Here is a 21,796-nt window from a genome sequence, read left to right as displayed (position 1 = left end):
GAAGGATTTACTAAAGGTTCCTTAAAAAGATTTCAAAGTTAATTAGTTGTGAACTATGTAATGCTTTACATCTTCTAGTCCATCAAATATTGTTGCATCAACCACTTGTTTTAGCACCAAAAGAAGCATTGAATATCAATGTCATGTATAAGATCAAGTTAAAAATTTTAAATCTTAAATTTTAAACTTTAAATTCAGTATCAACAACCTAAAGATTGATCGAGTGATGTAATTTGGATTTTGGTGATTGATTTTTATTCCATGAGTTTTGAATTTAGAAATTTTTAACCTAAGGCATAGAATAAACTTAAGACAACCATAAGTCACTTGTTGAGGAGGGATGGCATCAATTGCCTAATTGGGGCATCAATTACTAGCTTGGAACGAAAATTTAAATTGGAGTACTATTACGTCTCACTTAAAATGTATTAAATGTTATATTATAGGAATGTTGGATGGGTTAAGAGTGTTTGAAATTTAAAATTTTCATATACAATAGGTAAATATTAATGAAGAAGATAACCAAAATAATAATGCATTTGTTTTCAAATCTCTCTGAGCACAATCAGGAATTAAGGCATTTATTGGGCTTAATACTTGAACAAACTTGCCTAAAGGAAGGTACAAGTGCTCAGGGAAGTCAGATCTTAGCTTCAATCTCTTCTTTGAAATGGTTTTATAATCTTTCTTTATACCCTTGTGTGCTTTCTTACTTGGGTACAAATTCACCTCTAGAGGCATAACCACTGTACCAACAGAACAACACCATTGAAATCTGATGAGAGCAAGTTATATATGGTTCTCACATTTTGGGTTATTTGTGAACCCTTCAAATCAAAATTGAGATAACCTGTAAAAATTAATTTGTTTCTTAGCAAGAAAAACAAATATAAATTATTTGGATTTTTAGTGAGCTATAAAGTATAACAATTTGTGGACTTGATCTACAAATTTTCATATTCTCTAATATCTTAACTATTTTTCTCTTTATATATATCTTTTTCGAGTCTAAAAAGAATAATCAAATGGAACAATAAAAGTGTTACTAAAATTTAAAAGATTGAACCTAACCTTGAATATTTGGGCAACTAAAATTGAAATCAATAATCAAAGGTTGGTGAAGTAACCCTTGTGATGCAAAACAAAAATAATATACAAAAGAAATTGGTCTTTACTTCAATCTTGTGTTTTTTTTTATATGTCTAATTTTTATAATTTGTAGAAAGTAACCCAATTATGTAAAGTGATAAAATCTTGTGGATACCAACGTAAATTAACAAATTTGAAACTTTAATGTCCAAAATCGTGACCTTTGAGGTTTTATATATTTACACAAGTTACCCTTTACTTTCTCAAATTTACGAAAAGACACCTATAACAAATCAAAATATTTTTCGCATCTTGGAAAGCTCCCATATGATTTTTAGCTTCCCCCTTCATCTACCATAACAAAAATTAATACATTTTTCTTAGAACCCGTTCTCTTTCAATTTTAATTTTTAGTTTTAAATTTTAATTTTTTTATTTCTTATTTTGATAGTCTATTTTTAGAAAACAAAAAACATATTCTGTTTAGAATTTTAAAAATAATTTTTAATGATATTTTATTCAATAAATTTGATAATGCACGAGAAAAGATGACCCTCAAGTTTCAAGCAAATGTATATTAATATAGATTTGATCACATCTTGATCTTCAATATTTTTCCATTTAACTTTTTGTTTGAAATATTTAGATACCCAAAAAGTGAAAGTAGACAAATAATGACTAGATTGTTAATTAAGTACCAAAAAGAAAAAAAATAAAAATAACCTAAATTGACCACAATTATCACCATCAGTAGTCGTCGGTGACCATTGTTAAGTGAAGATTCCCATGATCAAAACTTACCATTAGAAACGTCAAGCTAATGGGATTAACATACACAAAAATGAGTCAGATTTAACGATTAAATTTTAATTTATCTAATTTTTAATTTTTTGTCATAATTGAAAAACGCACTGGCAATCTCCATCGGGCACTGTGGCTGGTGTTTTCCGATGATTAGAAGAAGCAACCATGCAAAACCTTTATCCCCGTCGACCAACATACCTAAAAATCAATAAAATCCAACGATCGAATCTTTATAAATCTAAGCTTAAACTTTCGACCAAACCCAACCGCATGTATATATGTATATATCATGGATAATGAAAGAGAGAGATAGAGGTGTTCTTGAGATACAGTGAAAGATGGAGGGAAAACAGAATTGGTGAGGGAGAGAGAGAAATATTGTGAGAGATAGGCAAAAAGAGACAGAACAAATAGCGAAAAAAATGAATGAAAGGTTGTTGCCGTTAAAGTGTTGAACACTCGAGTTGCTAGTCGCAGTGTAAGAGGTGGTTGACGACTGCTTGCGAAGGTGATGGCGACGGCAAGCAGGGTCGATGATTGAGCTTGAAAAAAATAAAAGAGATAAGAGAGAAAAAAATGGAAAATATAAACTTGGATTAGAGAGAGAATATGAAAGTAACAACATTTTTCGTGTTTTGGTGCCTTTACATTTTTCTCTTGTATTCTTTGCTAAATATTAACTAATCACCTTTAATTTTGTTTCTTTTTTAATCTTACCATCAAATCTTTTTTTTTTTTTATCATACCTTGATCTCTGTTTTAGCTTCAACTTACCATGCTTGGCCTTTGATTTTTGATACCATGCCTTTAGGCAAGGTCAGGTTAAGAGTTGGTAAGCCCTCCCTAAATGCCCCTCTCTCTCTCTCATATCGTCTCATGTGACTGCCTAACCAGAGACGAGACTATGTCTGCCATCTATCGTGACTGATGACTATCTTTAAAGACACCACCATTCTTGGTTTTTGACGATACCATCAGTCTTGGTCTTCGATGATATCATCACTTTCTCTATTGTTTTTAAAGACGTCGATTGGACCATGTGACCATCTGTTGTGACCGATAATTGCGTTTTTTGGTTTCCGACGGTCAACATCTATTGGTCTTCTCCCGGTTTTCATTGATGTCTCTTTTTGTTGACATCGACTTCTCCTGATAGTGGTTGGTCTCCTCCCTTGTCTGTAGTGTCTTTCTCTCTCTTTAACATCTTCAGTTCGATGTCTTTTTTCTCTATCTCTGACACCTATTTTGGCATCTTCTCAGACATCTCTTGTTGTTTGCCTCTCCTATTATATTTTCATTTTTTATGGGGCCCTAAGCATGGGCCTTAGTGCCCTGCTTAGGGCCCTATGCCTTAGTCGGCCCTACTTTTAGGTTGCCTTTACCATTGATGCATTGTAGATAGGTTTAGGGTTTTTGAAGGGCATAATGGACATTCAACTAATATTGAGGATAAATTTATGAGACGTATATAGGTACTCTTAGGGGCTACACAAAGGTATTTTTCTCTACAAATTATATGTATCAAATAAGGGCCAATAAAGCGGTTTACGACAATGCCATACAAGGCCAAGGGGCCGTGAGTCACTTGTGACATAAAAAGCCTTAAAAACTGTGGGTGTGGTTTTGAACAGAATTGGCACCGCACCGCTTTCTCGGTCTGTGTCCGTCGCTCATCTCTTCTTCAACTTCACTGTTGCCTCGTAAGCAATCCTACCCCCCTCTGTCTGTCTCTTCTTGTCCTTTTCTTCATTCGCTTTGATGTATATATGTGTATTTGCGCCATATATATGTGTGTGCATGCGGACATTTTTGAACAGAAAGTAGGAAATTAGATCATAGGGTTTTCTGTGCTGAACTGGCCCTGCACAATGAAAGGGGTTCTTTACTGAACTATTACTTCGCAGCAGCTTGATCAAGATTGCACAATTAGGCAATTGGCGTGCTTTTGGATATGTTGTTCATATGAAATGTTATTTGATTTCTCTTTAAATGCTTGTCTACGTGGGTTGCTTGGAAGTGAATGTCTGAATTCTTCCCCTTTGTATACAGTCTGTCATCTAATGTTTGAATGCATTTATTTTGCTGAATTTTGGTCCGCGAGTATTGGGCATGGATAGAATTGGTGCGCGCATTCAACCTGTCTGATTACATGTATCTGTTGTGTGCATTTGTATGAGCTTATGTATTTAATTTAGTACATAGACAGTTTGTCTTTCGCTTCTTCTTGTTAGTATTTTCAAGATACTAGTATGTCTTCTTTTTGGTAAGACTCGTAGCTGTCATTGGCATCATCCATGTAACACCAAACTAAGTAAAAGTAAATCCCACAAATTGTGCAGCAATCGGGCAATGCACTAACAAGTAGTTCACTGCCTCCCTGCCTTCCTTGTTTGAGAAGTGTTCACTAGTCTGCTATAACATGCCTTCCTTTTTTCACATTGTCTATGGTGAGAATACAGCCATGTGCTGCTATCCAAGGAAAGAATGACGCTCTGGAAGGCATTCTTTCTATCTGGATAGCCTTCCAAAGATATGTCACATCTTTTCCCTCACCAAGATCTTTGTAGAAAGAATGTACTTTAAAACTTCCCTCCTTGATTGGTGCTATAACTAAAAATTCTGTCCATCTGTTGATAGAAAAAATGGTCATCAAGTAATCCAAAAAAAGGTGCACACATTGAGTCAGTTAACTCATCAACCTGGAGATTATGCCTAAACAGCTGAGATCAGACTACTCCCCTGCACGAAAAGGAGGGAATTCTTCAAAAATCATCACCATCATCTAACTCAAAATGTTTAGGAACAGATTACCCAGGGGCCTATGCAGATATGCCCACTTCATTAGTATGTTGATTCCTCAGAGCAGCATTACACTCATATCAGCAAGATAGGCACTATGGGTCTTACTGCATTCAGCTTGCATTTCACCTGTATTTATGCTTTTTCATAACATGAGTGGCGCCCATAGGACCGAATGTTATCTTGGTGCCTGCAATTATTTTTTATTGCCAGGGGAGCAAAGGAAAAGAGGACAATAGAATTTTGAACTTTTATTTCTCATTGTTTGTGATTATCTTCAAATCAAAATTTCCTTCATTTTAGCAAAGTTACTGGAAGCAAATGACCTCTCTCTCTCTCTCATTGATTGAGGTGATTTACCCAAGGCTGCCTGAGATTTTATCCTTCTTAAAGCATCCATGTCCACTGCCATTCTGGCATATTTGCCATATACATGAATATATGTTACACATGCATGTATCTTGCCTTTTCGGGTGGTGGCTGTAGGACATGGTTCAGTATGATATCAAAGGTGTTTGTATCTCAAATAAGATAATCTCTTGTGTACTTTCAGATCCAAACCCACCTTTTCTTGTTATCATCAGACATTGATTTGTAATTTGCACTTATTTGAAGCACAGGGAAACTTTTCTCTGGGACTTGTAGCTGATCAGGCATGAAGACTTAGTACTTTTCTGATATCTTCGTGCAAATGGAGCCACAGGTCTCCTTAACTGGCAAGGCATGCCTTGATCTCAGTGATGTTCAAATGAAGGATGTTGATTGTTGTAGAACTACAACCCCAGAAAACCATGATGTAGCGCTGCCAGGTATATTTTATGCTTATCAATTTTTACTTTCTATTAGTTTTCCTCTGCAAGGTGCTTTGCTTCAGGGAATTTTTCTGGGGGTATCAAATTGTATGTCTAATGGTTCTATGCAGAAAGAAAGGAAACACGACAATGGGCAGCTTGGACGCATCAAGAGGAGGAAAGCTTCTTCACTGCACTACAGCAAGTTGGAAAGGCATGCCTTTTCTGACATTTTTATTGGATTTTGCATGTTTCTTAGATTGTAACCTATGATTGTATGTTGTCTCTTATCAGAATTTTGAGAAGATCACTTGTTGTGTCCAAAGTAAAAGCAAAGAACAGGTGAACCTTTGAGTTCTGTATGCTTGTTTTGGCGTATCCTTAGTCTATAGTGTTTTGCTATCACAATTTCTCTATTTGTATTTCTGTGTTTCTGCAGGTCAGACATTATTACTATCGTCTTCTGAGGCGAATGAACAAGTTGCTGGGTCCAGGGCTTTGTCTCGATACCAAAAACTCTAAAGACACTAATTCTGCTATGCTTAGATGGTACTTCTAACCATATCTTCTATTTCATGTCTACTCTTTTGATGCATAGATATAAAATTTTCAACTTTTCTCTCCACTTAGCAACTATGTATGTTCCCTACATCCTTTTTCATTATATTGTAGCTGAGATAGCGTTTATAGAAAAATGAATTAATTCAGACAGGTGGTCTGTTTGTTGAAAGTAAGCATATTTCCCAATCAAATCAAGGGCTTTACTTCCACTTTAGCCATGTAGTTGGATTCTCTCACAAAGTCAGAAGTCATTTGTAGGTTTATTGCTTATGGCTTAAGTTAGGCAAGTAATTATACTAACGCTGTTGGAGGATTTTGTGTCAGGAATGAGCATGTGATGTACATTTTCATAGTGTGTTTGGATCATGGTTTAATTTCAGCATGAATTAATGGCATTTGAGCATGGGATGTACGTTTTCATAGTCAGAATTAATGGCTTTGGAAATGCTACTGGGCTCATATTTTACTAGGTTCTGATTTCTGATACTTGATCAAGTTTACATTACTCTGTGTGTCTCCAAAATCTTTTTATGGGGATCATTTTTATGCAGCTTGGATCATTATTTACCTGCTTTAATAAGGATTGCACTCATGGACTCTTAGTCTTGGTTGAAGTTATGTTTTAGTTTAGTATGGTTTCTTGAAGTTCCAGAGCCGATTTGCCACCAATATCAGTTGATATTCTTGTACTTAATCCAACATTAAAATAGACTGCAAACTTTGCCCATGTAGTCAAATTTCTTATCCTTAAGGTATCTCTTATATTAGTCGCAGTAAGTTACTCTATATCTAGGCATACCATAGATTATCTTTTCCTTCTTTTGTTTAATTTCCTTTTGAGCTAGATGGTTGATGACCAACCGGCCTATATTTCCTTGCCATTGGAATTTGGAATTTCATTTTCAGTGGTGATGGTCATTGAAGACTATTTACTTTTGGAACGATGTGTTCAAGGCAACATTATAGGTCTTTGGATAATTGAATGTTTGCAAAAGAGTCCAATTAGCTACAACTAATTATGTATTATGGATTTTCCCCTAAGCAACATTTATTGCATTGACATTTTAAGCACACTAAGTTGTAGTTTCCTGCTACATCACCTGTGCGGACGTTTTATGGTTCTGCATAATTTATCTCTGTTAGCAATACTAACGATTGACTGTTTTGGATAATTATGCTAATTATAAGTTGTTTATTTATGGGATAGTATGTCTTGCATAATTCAGTGCCCTTTTCCTTATTTGACTTCTGTTGCAGGTGGTCTTTACTTGAAAAGTATAGCTGTAAAGCCTCAAAACTTCACCTAAAGCCCCGAAGGTTCAAGATATTTATAGAAACCTTGGTTAGTTTAGATTGCCAATTCATTGAATTGTTTTCCATATGTGAAACCGTTTGTCTTCTGTGAGTATTGAACTAATTCATTATCTTGCATGAAGGAGCACCAACTATTAAAAGACCGGAAAAAGGGCAAGAGGAAACGGCCTTCCCAGGGGAAAAACTGTTCTCAAATAGTGCCAACAACCATCTCAAATCAGGGAAGAGGATCTGGACATGACAATTGTACAAATGCTGTCCTTAATAATCAATCTGTTCAGAAATTAGGACGTGGAAGAAGACCTACAATGAGACGAAATGTGAATGTTGGAATTAGTCGTAGCAACTGCAAGCGAGATTCCTGCCCTCAGAAAACAGTGAAGAAGCGGCAAAAATCAGGTGGTTTTTAAGTGCTCAGCATAATTCCAATATGGTTAATTTTTATAGCAATTTCTCTCCCTCCCATCCCCAAAAGATAAAAAAGATATATATATATTTTTAAATTAGCATTATTAATTTTTTAATTTATGACATTAGCATCAGATTAAAGTATTTTACCAAACTAGCATTGGGTGTTAGTCAAGCCTGGCCGAGAGAGACCCACCAGTTGGACTATCTGGTCTTCCTCTCGCCTAGACCTGCTAGCTCAATTGGCAGGGTCTATGCCAACACCTTAGAAAAACTCAGCAAGTGTTTGGGCAGTGTCACTCCAATCTCACCTCATCTTTACTGTGTTTGCCAAAAACCTTACATCGTTGCAGTTCTCAGCCTTTGTTGATCAACACGACTGCTGGTGATCTTCCACAATTGCCCAGCATTACAACAGAGAAGGTGATGCTGGACATTGATGTGCCGCCACCTGAGTTGCAGAACTCCACCCTCTTTTCTTCACCCACTTGTAAATTTTGAAATCAGAGGGTTGTGATTAATTAGAGGTTCCCAATACCAAAAAGAAATGCATTAATTATTAGATACCAAAGTTGGACTATCTGGTCTTCCTCTCGCCTAGACCTGCCAGCTCAACTGGCAGGGTCTATGCCAACACCTTAGAAAAACTCAGCAAGTGTTTGGGCAGTGTCACTCCAATCTCACCTCATCTTTACTGTGTTTGCCAAAAACCTTACATCGTTGCAGTTCTCAGCCTTTGTTGATCAACACGACTGCTGGTGATCTTCCACAATTGCCCAGCATTAAAACAGAGAAGGTGATGCTGGACATTGATGTGCCGCCACCTGAGTTGCAGAACTCCGCCCTCTTTTCTTCACCCACTTGTAAATTTTGAAATCAGAGGGTTGTGATTAATTAGAGGTTCCCAATACCAAAAAGAAATGCATTAATTATTAGATACCAAAGTTGGACTATCTGGTCTTCCTCTCGCCTAGACCTGCCAGCTCAACTGGCAGGGTCTATGCCAACACCTTATAAAAACTCAGCAAGTGTTTGGGCAGTGTCACTCCAATCTCACCTCATCTTTACTGTGTTTGCCAAAAACCTTACATCGTTGCGGTTCTCAGCCTTTGTTGATCAACACGACTGCTGGTGATCTTCCACAATTGCCCAGCATTACAACAGAGAAGGTGATGCCGGACATTGATGTGCCGCCACCTGAGTTGCAGAACTCCGCCCTCTTTTCTTCACCCACTTGTAAATTTTGAAATCAGAGGGTTGTGATTAATTAGAGGTTCCCAATACCAAAAAGAAATGCATTAATTATTAGATACCAAACTATTCCAGATTTGACTTGCACTGTTTCCACTCTTACATTGGATCAACAAACAAGAAAAACACCAAACTATCACCGAAAATCACTGGCCAGGTTGAACCACTTCAAGCTTGATTCTTCTTCATCTCAAGAACCTTCACCAAGGATGGCCTTGGGAGGATATTGGCACGCCAGGTGCTCAACTTTGGGATGTGAATCAAACTGCTTCTTTAACTCCATACCCATCATTGTCTGAATGTTGGGAGATGGTGCATCCACCAAGCTGAAGTCATTGCAGCCCAGGTACTTGGACTGCCCCAGTGCACTTGCTGAATTTTTCTGTGTTGGCATAGATCCGCCAGTTGGATTGGTGGGTCCAAGCCAGAGAAAGACCCCTGCTGGCTGGTCTTGCTGGCTGGTCTTTCTCTGGCTTAGACTCGCCAGTCCAAATGGCGGGTCTCTCTTGGCCAGGCTCGGCTAACACCCAATGCATGTTTGGTAAAATACTTTATTCCAATAATAATGTCATACATTAAAAAAATAATTCTAGTTTAAAAAAATTCTAAGATAGATACATTTGGAATATAAGAATACCTAATTCTTGTATATTATTAAGCAATCGATTCTACTGATGGCCATCCAAAGTTGATTTTTGAATTTAACATTCTTTTTGCTGTACAGGGTAAAGCTGAAACTTGTTAGATCCTTGGACTATAGGATCCTGATCCTTCTGTTTGTTGCACTTGTATGATGGAGTACACATATGATTTCGGCCTTGCATTTACTCACTTTAGATATAGAAAACTTCAATGTTTAGATTCACTTGTATTATAAACCGTTATGCATGCTTTAGACAACTTGTTATGTCTCCATCTACAAGAATCCAGTTCTCTATATCACTAAGCATTTTTCTAGATAATTTCTAGATGTTTTCATGGTTGGGGGGGTTAACCTTAGAAAGGGTTTTGAGAGGGATGTGTAGAATTTTGTTCTCAATCTCAGGGAGGACAACTGAAGAGAGCTTTTTCTGTGTTCAAATTTAACAGACTTTCTGTGGTTTTGTCATTCTTTATTTGTCTGCTATAAGATACATCCCTTGTTCTATTACTGAAAATTTACCATTTCTATAATGTTCGTTTTCTCTGATTTTTCTCTATATAAAGTTGCTGGATATCCAGCAGCTACCATCTCAACATTTGAATTTAAGAGGTGGGAGAAGGCTGCAATTGCTGGAGTTTCATTGGTTGCGGATGCTGCTGAGCACTTGGAGCAGACAACTACTACAGATGTTGAGCATTTCCAGTTGACACTGGGTGAGTACATTAGAAATGCGCTTGATGACATTTTGATCAGTTTCTGCCTATGGCACATTTGGAAAATGATCTTATGGCAGGACCAATATGTGTGATTAGTGAACACTGTTTGATTTTTCCATATCTACTTTCTAGGGAAAAAGAGCGCCAATCCTGTTCAGAAGGACATTCCCAATCCTGTTCATAAGGACATTCCCAATCCTGTTCATAAGGACATTCCCAATTCTGTTCAGGAGGACATTCCCAATCCTGTTCAGGACATTCTTCCTCTGCCAGGTCCTTCGCCCAATTCTTTGATTGTGAATAATATGCAAACTTCTAGTAAACTCAAGCTCCAGTTGTTCCCAATTGATGAAGGCACCCGAAGAGCCTTGGAAATGGTGAGCTTTGAAAGGAATAATGTTAAGTTTATTGTGGACATAAAGTTTTAGCACGAGTCATGGTCAAAAAGATTTAACAATTTTCTGGGCCACCAAATTTTCACAGGATGATCGTAATCCCCATCTGGAGCTCACATTAAGTACTCGGAAGAAGATATCATCAGTTATAGAACATCTCAATCGCAAATGGGGAAATTCAAATGCAGCATCTGGAGAATTGATGCTTTTCCCTTACGGTGTTCAACGGGAAAATCTGGTGGGTTGTTTGAGATGGACTCGGGAATGTCTTCTTAGTGCCGCAGATGTGCATGCACTTACTGGAAGCCTTCCAGTTTTACGCTTGAGGTCTCTCTCTCTCTCTCTCTCTCTCTTCTTAGTTTGGTGGTTCACGTCATGACTGGTTATTTCTTCTTAAAGGTATGGTTGGTTTTCCGATATTGATCTGGTGCCAGAAACATCTCAACCTCCTTTGGCATCATCTGGCATGGTTTGTGACAGTAATATGAAAATCAATACTAAAGTGCATCAGATTTGGCATTCAGCGCTCATACCTATGCAACCCACAGATTGCCACTCTGATAACCTTATGAATCACTATGATGAAGATCCACAGATCTGTGGGGCAAAGAGCCCTCCTCTAGTACTCTGTTCCCCAGAGATGCACTGTGAGATCATTAAGTGCACTGGTGTTGATATCAGCAATAATGATCTGGAGTCTTCTGATGGGGCAACTACTGTACTATTAGCCAGAAAGGGGACTAGCACTATAGCTAACTTGATAGAAGGGGATGATATGGTACATGCTCTTCTCATCTACTATCTTTTCTATGGGCATTCATCTTGCTTGTGCATCACTGACAGACATACTCCAAAAACTAATATGATTTAAATGGCCTCATTATTATTTTGCAAATGTATCCTGCATTGTTGACTAGCTGTTAATGACTTGGAAAATTCGGCATATCATCTCAAGGGTGTGCTAAGTTGTATTTTGACTATGCTTCTGTTGGTCTTCTTAAGCTTGGTTCATGTATCTACATGCGGATACTCTCATCAAACCTTGCTACTTATCTTTCTTTAACAAATATATTCTTAGTAGCCTTTTTTCTAATTAATTATTCTATTCTTTTCCCTCTGCACTTTAAATATGAATTGATTTTGTCATTTATTTACTAAAATTTTGAAGTGTCTACGTACTTTTGCTGATCTGGGCAGTCTACTTCATGCAAGATTCTGGTTGATTTTTGCCAATTATTCTTAGTGTCTTTGTCTGCATTTATGTTAATCCACGAGAAACTTAGTCCTCTGATATCGAGTTGATGAGAGTAACCAGGAATACATAAATGCTTTCTTTATACTGCATATGAACTGTTCACCTATTCCTTTCCTCTATTTTATAGAGATGTATCTCGACTGAGATGGTAGTTCATGTGATATTTGAAAAAATATGCTAATGCTATTGGCAAGTATTTTACATGGAATCATACACTGGATTTGGTTGATATCTATAATGTGTGCAACTTATAAACTGAACATATCTACACCCAGTGAATAACTCAGTCATGGAGGTCGGATTTCCTCATTTTTCATTATTTTGCATTGTCTATCAGGATAACCAAGGGTTAAGAAATCAGATTTCATTTCCAGTTGGAGAATGGACCGATAGTCTTACCAATGTTGGTGTAGGGGATTTACTTTCCCAGGTGTCTCATGATATGGTTACTGACCATGTTGATCCGCCTATAAATGGTAGTTCTCCATGTCTTCTGCAAAACCCTTTTAGCTGTGATTTGTTCGGTGCTGCGGTTACTGCTCATGTATGTAGAGATCAAATTGAAACTAGCTTTCAGCCATCCCTTCAATCTTCCATCTGGGATGCTGAAGAAACATGCGATGCCTTCTCATTCCAGAAGAACTCTTTTGTCCAAGGGGTCTCGGGATCATCCATCATTGCTTCTTCAGAAGCCTGCAAGCAGGTCAACAGAGTTCAATCTTATTGCTTGGTAGAAGTGACAATTTTAATTACTTGCAAACTGAAACTATCTTCTCAACATTTCTCCAGGAGCTGCCTGAATTAGAGGGGCCTGTGAGTGAAAATACCTGTAATGACGAGCCCACGGATGATAATCCAGCTGATGATGTCAATTCTGCCAATGAAGAACTGATGGATGAATGCCCAGCCGATTTACCCAACCAGGAAAATTCAGAGAAGGATCTCTACGGGCTGGCAGATATAGATTGGGTATGTCTCCCTATTGGACATCTGATAGTTGATTTACCTCTTTGCGACGCACTCCTAGGTTATCATTGTCAAATCATAGAGTTAATGAAACTTAGGTAGAACTTCCATTATTTACATTTTATTGCAGCATGCTTAGTGGGTGACGTACATTCCCTATTTTCCATGTTGCAGTTCGACTCTTTAGGCCCGTTAGACTTGGATTTACGCTCCTCTGGGTATCACGCAGAAAATCTATTGTCGAGCGATAGTCTCAGCAGCTTGAACCGCCTGCTGGCTAGCAGCCTGGACTGTTTTCAGAATTGTTCATCTGCTGGAGTGGACAAGAAAGAAGTGGCGTCGTCAACACTTGAAGCTGGAGAAACTGTCCCCTCTTCAGATTTGAAAGTAGGCAATGGTGTTTAATATATATAATAATGCCATTGTTGATCTAAGAGAAGATGTTTTTGGAGCATGAGCTTTCTTGTAACTGTCTCCCAGTTTAGGCGATTGGCGCATGTGAAAGGGGCGTTTGGAAGCCAAGAAAATTCTGGGATTTTGGCCCATCAGACATGACGGCACTTTCTTCTCTACAAAAGATGGATATGGATAGCCTTGTTTATAGATCTTTATCCGAGTGTTAATATGTTCGTTACATATTGTTTTTTTTTTTTTGGCTAGACATAGAAAGTAAATGAAAACAAAGGGGAAAAAAAATAAAAAATAAAACCGTTATGAAAAACTTCAGTGGTCGTTTGACAGAGTTTTCAATTTTAAGTTTGATTTTTATTTCTGTACTGTTCTTTTCTCTTGTGAAGTCCTTTTGCTTGATTCAGGTTGAAGGAAATGGCATTCCAAGCTGCATGCACGAGACAGTGACATCCATGTTCAGGACGGCATTTGTCTATTCATGCATGTTCAGGATGGTACAGATAGCATTTTCCTTTCCTTTGTCTATTGATGGATAACGGATTGATGGTGTTTGGCTATTTATATACAATGACTGTTCATGACATGACTTGGTAGATAATTATTGACATTGGAGTTTGAGATTATATTTAGGCTTCTTTTAAGCAGCCAAAGAGGGTGACATAGAGACTTATAGAATAGAGTAAAAAGATGAAATTGCCCTTATTCACTTTATAAATTTGTAAAGTGGGTTACTATCATTCTCTCTCTTTTTCCCTCCCATGGTTGTTGTCTTGCCGCTGACCTCGTCTTGCCTCGCTATTATGCCGCTGAAGCTTCGCTGCCCTTGCCTCGTTAACTGTCGTTGCATCTTCAAGTTACAGCGACGGTCGGCGAGGCGAGGGCAGTGAAGCAATGACGACATGGCAACAAGGTGCGGCGGTAAGATGGTGGCCATGGGAGGTGAGAGGAGAGAGTAGAGCAGGGAGATGAGAGAAAGGGGCAATTTCATCTTTTTGCCCTTTTTCTATAAGCCTATCGGTAAGATTGTCAGGCTCTTAAGTATTTTTCTTATATTTATAGCATCAAGTTATTTTGACCAAATTGATTATTAAATTTTTATTTTAATATTTTTGCATCGTATATTTTATAAATTTAAATGAGATAAGCGATTAAGTTATGCATCACGGCATCGTTACTATTTTGTAAACTCTATAAAGTATATATATATTCCTAAAACTATATATTGTCAATAATAAATCATATAACTTTGGTGTGAAAATTCTGGGAAAAATATATAGTTTAGTATTTAAATTTCCATTATCTTTTTGCAGTGTTTATCAGCTTCAGTGACCTATAAGATTTACGAGAATCTCAGCTAATGTGTCCTCAAGCCAAAGTGGGAAATAGTATTTAGTGTACTCAAAGCACAAGCATTTTTTTTAATTTTAATTCTTTAAAGTATATATTAGTCACTTACCCTAGCTATGTTCATTCTAATTGAGATTTTAGAGTCTTGAGTCGAAATGTAAAAATGAACCCCTGAATCATAATATACATGTTCAAATTTTATTTTTCATAATAAAATATAAAAAAAATATTCATACCATATCAGAATAAAATATTTTTTTTTCTAACTAATCAATTAAAAACTACTCTACTTACAGTTTTATAGGCAAAAATATCAATCAAATTTACATAATCAAATTATTCCAGCATTTTTTTTTTCAATAAACAACATAGCCAATCCATTCAATTTGTCTTGTGACATAGTTGTCTTGTGACATAGTTGAGCACAGATAAATCTTAATCAACTTCAACTTAAAAAAATTTCTTTCTGCAGGTGCAACTGTAATGGGTATAATTTTTTTTCACCAGTGATCTTAACACAGAATTTACTCTCAATAACCTACCTACCGTGGGTGAATAATTTTTTTTTTCTTTTGTCAAATCAATAAATGCATAAAATCCTAATTACCCATTACCAAAGCTTCTAATTCACTAAAATTTTAGTTAATCATAATTGAGTTTATAAATTTAAATTATCAAATAAAATAGAAATAATTAAACCCAATTAAATATGTTTGTTGGGTCTTGATTTCAAACTATAAAATCAAATTCTATATCACAAAACTTGTATACGTAAGGCACACAGAAAACATTAACATCTCATAATATAATATATACAATATATATATATATTTATAGAAAACATAACAAAAATATAAATAGCTCAAAAAGGAGATCTTACTGGCAAACCTCACTGCCAGCCATCGTGGCTAGTAGTTTTCGGCGACCAGAGCCAATCACCCGATACCTTTATCCCTATCGACCAACATACCAAAAAACCAACAAGATCCAACAGCCAAATTTCTATAGATCTAAGATTAAACTTTCGGCATAACTCAAACCATGTGTATATACGTATATATTATGCATCTATATTAAAAATAATTACTAATAAAACTAAAAAACTTACTTTCTCGTAGATTGATGTCACTTTCATGGTAGAAATACGGTCGGATTTAAGATTAAATGACTGGATTTCAAAAAATCAATGATTTAGAGAGTTGTTCTTGAGAGAGTGAAAGAAAAAATGAGAGAGAGTTTGCCAGAGAGATTACTACATTCTACATATTTTTTGAGGGATGAGGAGAGATTTATATGGGGGCAAAATGGTCATTTTGATAAGGGGCAAAATAGTAAATTTATTTTTAAATTTATAGACCCCTAAATTGGCATAATTTATGGAGCATGAGACAATATATAGACTCTTCAATTTGTCTATATATAGGTCTAGGCCTGGTTCATTCTAATCCAAATCTAGATATTTTCTTTATATTATGTCACACTATATACATTAGTGCTATTTTTTGTGAACAAATTAACAAATTTTCTGACTGTATTATGTTAATAATTATATATGTACACCAATTTCGCACTATTATGTGGTTGAGTATAAGAGGAACATCAAGATGGCGTTAATGGAAGCCAACCCTCCTTTGCCATCTCTCTCTGAGTTTCCAAAAGAATGGCCGGAGACCAGCAAAAGCTTCATGCAATAATGGTACCATACCCTCTGCAAGGCCACGTCATCCCCGCCGTCCACCTCGCCGTCAAGCTCGCCGCGAAGGGCTTTGCCGTCACCTTCGTCAACACCCATTCCGTTCACCACTACTACATCTCCAAGTCCCTCCCTTCCAACGCCGGCGGCGACATCTTCGCCGGGGCACGCGAGTCCGGCCTAGACATCCGCTACGCCACCGTCTCCGACGGCCTGCCGGTGGGGTTCGACCGGTCGCTGAACCACGGGCAGTTCATGGAGAGCCTCCTGCACGTTTTCTCGGCCCACGTGGACGAACTGGTGGGAGGGATCGTTCGGAAGTCGGAGCCTCCGGTGACATGCCTGATCGCCGACACGTTCTACGTCTGGCCGTCGATGATCGCCGAGAAGTATGGCCTGGTTAATGTGTCGTTCTGGACGGAACCGGCTCTCGTCTTGAACCTGTATTATCATTTGCACCTTTTGAGGGAAAATGGACATTTTGGTTGCTCCGGTACCCTCCTTATTTTTCTCCCTCTTTCTCTCTCTTTCCGTTTACTGTCCACCATCTTACCAAGTAATCTTATAAAGGCATTTTAGTATAATATAAAGGCTTTCTTTATACATATAGTGATGCACACTAACATTTACGTACGTTAGATGAAATAAATATGTATTTTGATTGATTAAAATACATGCAAATTGCATATGGGGCTGATGGGTTGGACTCGAAGGCCTTGTAATAGCTAGCGAAGTCAGTCAGTTATGCTAATATTAAATCATTGAAATTGATACATCGATCAGATAAGCGCGAGGACACCATTGATTACATACCCGGCGTGCCATCAATCAAACCAACGGACCTGATGTCGTATCTCCAAGCGGTCGATGTCTCCACCGTGGAGCACCGAATCATCAACCGGGCATTCGACGATGTGAAGAGAGCGGATATCATACTCTGCAACACAGTGCGAGAGCTGGAGCTGGAATCAATCTCAGCCCTCCATCAAAACCAACCAATGTACGCAATCGGCCCCATTTTCCCCAACGGCTTCACCAAAAGCCTCGTGGCTACGAGCCTTTGGCCCGAGTCGAACTGCGCCCATTGGCTCGACGCCAGACCCAACGGCTCCGTCCTCTACGTCTCATTCGGTAGCTATGCCCACGTCACCAAAACCGACATCGTCGAGATAGCCCACGGACTCTTGCTTAGTGGAGTGGGCTTTGTTTGGGTGCTTCGCCCCGACATCGTGAGCTCGGATGAAGCTGATGTCCTGCCTGTTGGGTTTCAAGAACATGTAAAAGATCAGGGGATGATGGTGCCCTGGTGCAACCAGATTGATGTGATCTCGCATCAGGCGGTTGGAGGGTTCTTAACGCACTGTGGATGGAATTCCATCTTGGAAAGCATGTGGTGCGCTGTACCGCTGCTGTGTTTCCCGTTGTTGACAGATCAGTTCACTAATCGGAAACTGGTGGTGGATGATTGGAAGGTTGGGCTTAATCTATGCGATCAAGGGGCAGTGACGAGGGAGGAAGTGGCTGATAAGATCAGCTGTTTAATGAATGGAACAACATCAGAAGAGCTGAGAAGGGAGACTGAGAAAATGAAATCCATATTGGAAGATGCACTGGCGGTCGATGGATCATCACAGACAAATTTCAATCAATTCGTTAAGAAGATGAATAAAAAAATCAACTTGTTATCCAATCATGTATAATTTTTATGTTGTTATTATATAGGCTTAGTACATAAATAAATACGGTGATACCTTAATAATTTAAAAAATATGATGTTTAGTTCTTAAAGTATAAAATATTGAGATATGATATTTTAATTATTAAGAATTATTATTTTAAATTTTTATCGTAATTAGGGTGTGTAAAAAAATCGATTTAGTTACCGAATCGATCAAAATTTATTAACCGATTAAATTGAATTAGGGAATAAAACTCAACCAAATCAAATGATTAACCTGAAAAATTGAATTAATTGATAACTAAAAAAATTGAATCCAAATAATATAAATCGAATCAATTAAATTGAAGAAATGCAAAAAAAAATCGAAATAACTGATAGAAAACACACAAAATCAAAAAAAATAACGTCGTTTTATAAACATCAAAATAATATCATTTTAAAATTTGGTCAATTTGATTAATTCGATTATTCTAACAAAAAAAAACTGAATTGAAAATTGAAAACCAAATTGTCAATTCAGTTCATTTAATTTGGGTATATCAAACTTTTACTTTTCAATAATCATAATCGAGAATAAATAGATCCATTATCGACGTCATGTAATGTAACATTCTGTATTGAGCGATAGAAATAATCGAAATAACTTATTCTGATAAGTCTACGAGAATTTTTTGGGAGTCACCAATCCTTGAGCTTCTTTAACTCAACCACACTTAATCTGGGAGTTCTTTATCTACATTTAATCCAAAATGTATTCAATTGATATTATTTCATTTTTTACTTATACTCGATATATATTATCATTCTCTGGATTTTTGGGATATTACATTCTCCCTTCTTAAGCACATGATGTACTCGTCATGCAACCTTATAACTGGTTTCAAATCTTCTCTCATTTAAGGGTTGTTATCCTAGAAACTTGCCAGAACCACTCCTTGTACATGCCCTTGATCCCCCACGTCACTCCTCGCCCTCATCAAACTGCTTTCACCAAAAGTCAGCTCTGATATCACCTATAACATCCGGCATCGAGTGATAGCAAAGATCGAAATAATTTACTCTGATAGGTCTACACGAACTTCCTAGGAGTCACATATTCTTAAGTTTCCCTAGTTTAAACACATTTAACTTGAGAGTTCTTTGGTTGCATTTAGCCTAAAAGGTATCCAGCTAATGTTATTTTTTCTTTATTTATTCTTGATATATTTTACCATTCTCTAAACTCTTGGGGTATTACACGTAAGATGTCATGTTCAATAAAAAAATATCGCATAAGTGTGACATGTTAAATTAAGTTTAATACATAAATATGACATTTGTTTTCTCAACAATTAAAAAAATTTGACATTTGATCCCTGATATGAAAAAAAAATGACTAAATTTAATTAAAAAAAATCTAAACTTTATAGAAAAATTTAAAATATTCAAAAAATGACCTAAATTTTATGAAAAGACATAAAAATATTAAAAAAAATATGAATTTCATTAAAAACCCTAAAAAATTCATAAAAAAACCTAAAAACTATTAATAAAAAATCATAAATTTTATAAAAAGATCTACAAATTTCATAAAAAAAGATTTAAAAATAATAAGAACAGCTAAATTTTTTAAAAAATACCCAAAAATTTAATTAAAAAATACCAAACTTTCATCAAAAGAGCTAAAAATTTCACAAAGAAAACCTAAAAATATTAAAAAAAAGACCTAAATTTTTTATTAAAAGACCTAAAAATAATAAAAAAAACCTAAATTTCATTTTATATTTCATAAAAGACCTAAATTTCATTTTATATGTTTTATTTAGGTCTTTTTTTTTTTGAATTTTTTAGGCCTTTTATGAAATTTAGGTCTTTTATTATTTTAAGGTATTTTTTTATGAAATTTTTAGATGTTTTGATGAAATTTAGATCATTTTTTGAATATTTTTAGGTTTTGTATGAAATTTAGGTATTTTTTAAATTAAATTTGATTTTTTTTATATTAAGAACTAAATGTTATTTTTTTAATTATTAATGAACCAAATATTATATTTATGTATTAAATCTAATTTGATGTAACATTCACTTGCAAAAATTGACATGTGTGCACACTTTAACTTTAATGAGCCATCATGACAATAACTTAAAATAATATTTCTTAATAATTTAGATACCAATTGTTAATATTTTACACTTTAAGAATTAAATATTATATTTTTTAATTATTAAAAGATCCGTATGCATTAAGCCTATAATATATAATACCAAATAAATTGTGACATTTAGGTATTGACTGAGATATAAGGGGTGAAATCACCTTTACCAACCCAAGTCAAGCTCTTAAAATCAATCAATTTTCATGATAAATTCACTCGAGTTTAAAAATAAAAGGATGATAAATATTATTATTCTTATAAATATCGAGACCATTATTTTGCAGGGCTTTTGGGCCTCTTTTTTGAAGGGTCTAGCCCAGATGGTGCATGGGCAAGTTGCTTTGCTTAAAGATGAGGTAAAGGTTGCAATTCCATTGAAGGATCCTTGTCCTTCCATGGCATTAGTGTGAAGCATTTGAGAATATCTTCCACCTTAATGTAAGCAAGCAAAATCAAAGGATCTTGCAAAATCCTTTTTAGGATTATGGAATTGTGTTGTGATTGATTAGAAAATGTAATGCCTTTTTATTTGTTCAAATGTTTCGATTGGTCTGATAAGAAATTAATTGACAATTTTGAAAGATGAAGAATAGAAATTGAAGTTTGGGATGTAAAATGGATGTTTTGACTATTGGCAGTGTGAACCCGGGATTGGAGGATTGTGGGAAATTGAGCATGGAAGCATGATCACTGGGAATGGAAGTGTGGAGAACATTCCAGAAGTTCTAAATTTTTTCTCGTCGATTTTCTCGGGAAAATAGTTTTATATATTAGTCTGTCTTCGTATATTTTTTGTAAAATCTTTTTTTTTTTTTTTTTATATGAAAGTTGATTCAATTCGGAAATGAATTTCGATGAATTAACTGAAAAGGGGATAAAGGCCAAATCTTTTCTTTCCCTTCAAGAAACAAACCGGTTCTTGCTATAAATATCTCATCCCCAAACCTCAGATCTCTCATTGCTCTCTCTCTCGGCAACTCCCATTTCCTCTCCGGCTGATTGGTTCTTCGCCTAATCGAAGCGGAAGAAGATGAGTAACCAACCGGAATCATCCGACTCGTAAGTCAGATCTTGATAGACGTATTGTTCTTCTTCTTTGTTGCTGTGTTTTAATCTTTCTAGGGTTACGGTTTTGCAGCAAGGGGACGAAGAGGGACTACAGTACGGCGATTCTGGAGCGGAAGAAGGCCGCTAATCGGCTCGTCGTCGACGAAGCGGTGAACGATGACAACTCCGTGGTGGCGCTCCACCCCAACACTATGGAGAAGCTGCAGCTCTTCCGCGGCGACACCATCTTGATCAAGGTTCGAAATTTTTTCGTGTGTTTGTTTTGAATTGTTCGATTGGTTTGGATTTGTTCGTATTTTGTGTTTTAGGTTTGGTTTTAGGGTTCTGGATTGTGTGGAAACAGTTTGGTTCTTGTTCTATTGGGGGGTTTAGGATTTAGGATCTGTCGACCGGGCTTGAACATGCTATTGTTTTAGGCAAGATTGGATTTCTAAAGTAGAATCTTGCTTATCGACCTGAGTTTTATAGT

General features: G+C 36.4%; 3 protein-coding genes across 5 annotated transcripts in view; all 3 read left to right on the top strand.

Moving 5' to 3' along the window:
- Positions 1-3,436: 3,436 nt before the first annotated feature.
- Positions 3,437-13,742, top strand: LOC127790658 (TSL-kinase interacting protein 1-like). Of its 3 annotated transcripts, none has more exons than XM_052320241.1 (14): positions 3,437-3,593; positions 5,313-5,501; positions 5,615-5,697; positions 5,778-5,825; positions 5,923-6,032; positions 7,302-7,386; positions 7,481-7,757; positions 10,224-10,373; positions 10,509-10,753; positions 10,860-11,098; positions 11,171-11,549; positions 12,364-12,729; positions 12,816-12,995; positions 13,167-13,742. In XM_052320241.1, exons 2-14 carry the CDS (start codon positions 5,384-5,386, stop codon positions 13,395-13,397), a joined length of 2,511 nt encoding a protein of 836 aa, XP_052176201.1. In that variant the 5' UTR covers positions 3,437-3,593; positions 5,313-5,383; the 3' UTR covers positions 13,398-13,742. The 3 variants fall into 3 exon arrangements, with proteins under 3 accessions (XP_052176201.1, XP_052176202.1, XP_052176203.1); XM_052320242.1 differs by having other exon boundaries at positions 3,453-3,593; positions 5,308-5,501; XM_052320243.1 differs by lacking the exon at positions 3,437-3,593 and adding an exon at positions 3,680-3,823.
- A 2,612-nt stretch (positions 13,743-16,354) lies between these two features.
- LOC127790534 (UDP-glycosyltransferase 86A1) lies at positions 16,355-18,155 on the top strand. The gene is made up of 2 exons (XM_052320085.1): positions 16,355-16,936; positions 17,227-18,155. Exons 1-2 carry the CDS (start codon positions 16,411-16,413, stop codon positions 18,141-18,143), a joined length of 1,443 nt encoding a protein of 480 aa, XP_052176045.1. The 5' UTR covers positions 16,355-16,410; the 3' UTR covers positions 18,144-18,155.
- A 2,995-nt stretch (positions 18,156-21,150) lies between these two features.
- The window catches only part of LOC127790267 (cell division cycle protein 48 homolog), a 5,913-nt gene continuing 5,267 nt past the window's right edge, over positions 21,151-21,796 (top strand). Inside the window, exons 1-2 of the mRNA XM_052319647.1 lie at positions 21,151-21,318; positions 21,398-21,563. Coding sequence (XP_052175607.1) covers positions 21,290-21,318; positions 21,398-21,563 — 195 coding nt within the window. The 5' untranslated portion in view covers positions 21,151-21,289. The remainder of the gene's footprint in view (positions 21,319-21,397; positions 21,564-21,796) is intronic.

Source organism: Diospyros lotus, chromosome 14 (assembly GCF_014633365.1).
Source record: "Diospyros lotus cultivar Yz01 chromosome 14, ASM1463336v1, whole genome shotgun sequence".
Lineage (NCBI taxonomy): Eukaryota > Viridiplantae > Streptophyta > Magnoliopsida > Ericales > Ebenaceae > Diospyros > Diospyros lotus.
This window is presented reverse-complemented; position numbering and strand designations above follow the sequence as displayed.

Excerpts from the sequence above, each read along its gene's own strand:
- LOC127790658 (XM_052320241.1), top strand. The coding sequence starts at position 5,384 with ATGGAGCCACAGGTCTCCTTAACTGGCAAGGCATGCCTTGATCTCAGT. Across the intron at positions 11,550-12,363 it reads TGATAGAAGGGGATGATATG|GATAACCAAGGGTTAAGAAA; the intron begins GTACATGCTCTT and ends ATTGTCTATCAG. Across the intron at positions 12,730-12,815 it reads CTTCAGAAGCCTGCAAGCAG|GAGCTGCCTGAATTAGAGGG; the intron begins GTCAACAGAGTT and ends ACATTTCTCCAG.
- LOC127790534 (XM_052320085.1), top strand. The coding sequence starts at position 16,411 with ATGGCCGGAGACCAGCAAAAGCTTCATGCAATAATGGTACCATACCCT. Across the intron at positions 16,937-17,226 it reads TGGACATTTTGGTTGCTCCG|ATAAGCGCGAGGACACCATT; the intron begins GTACCCTCCTTA and ends TACATCGATCAG.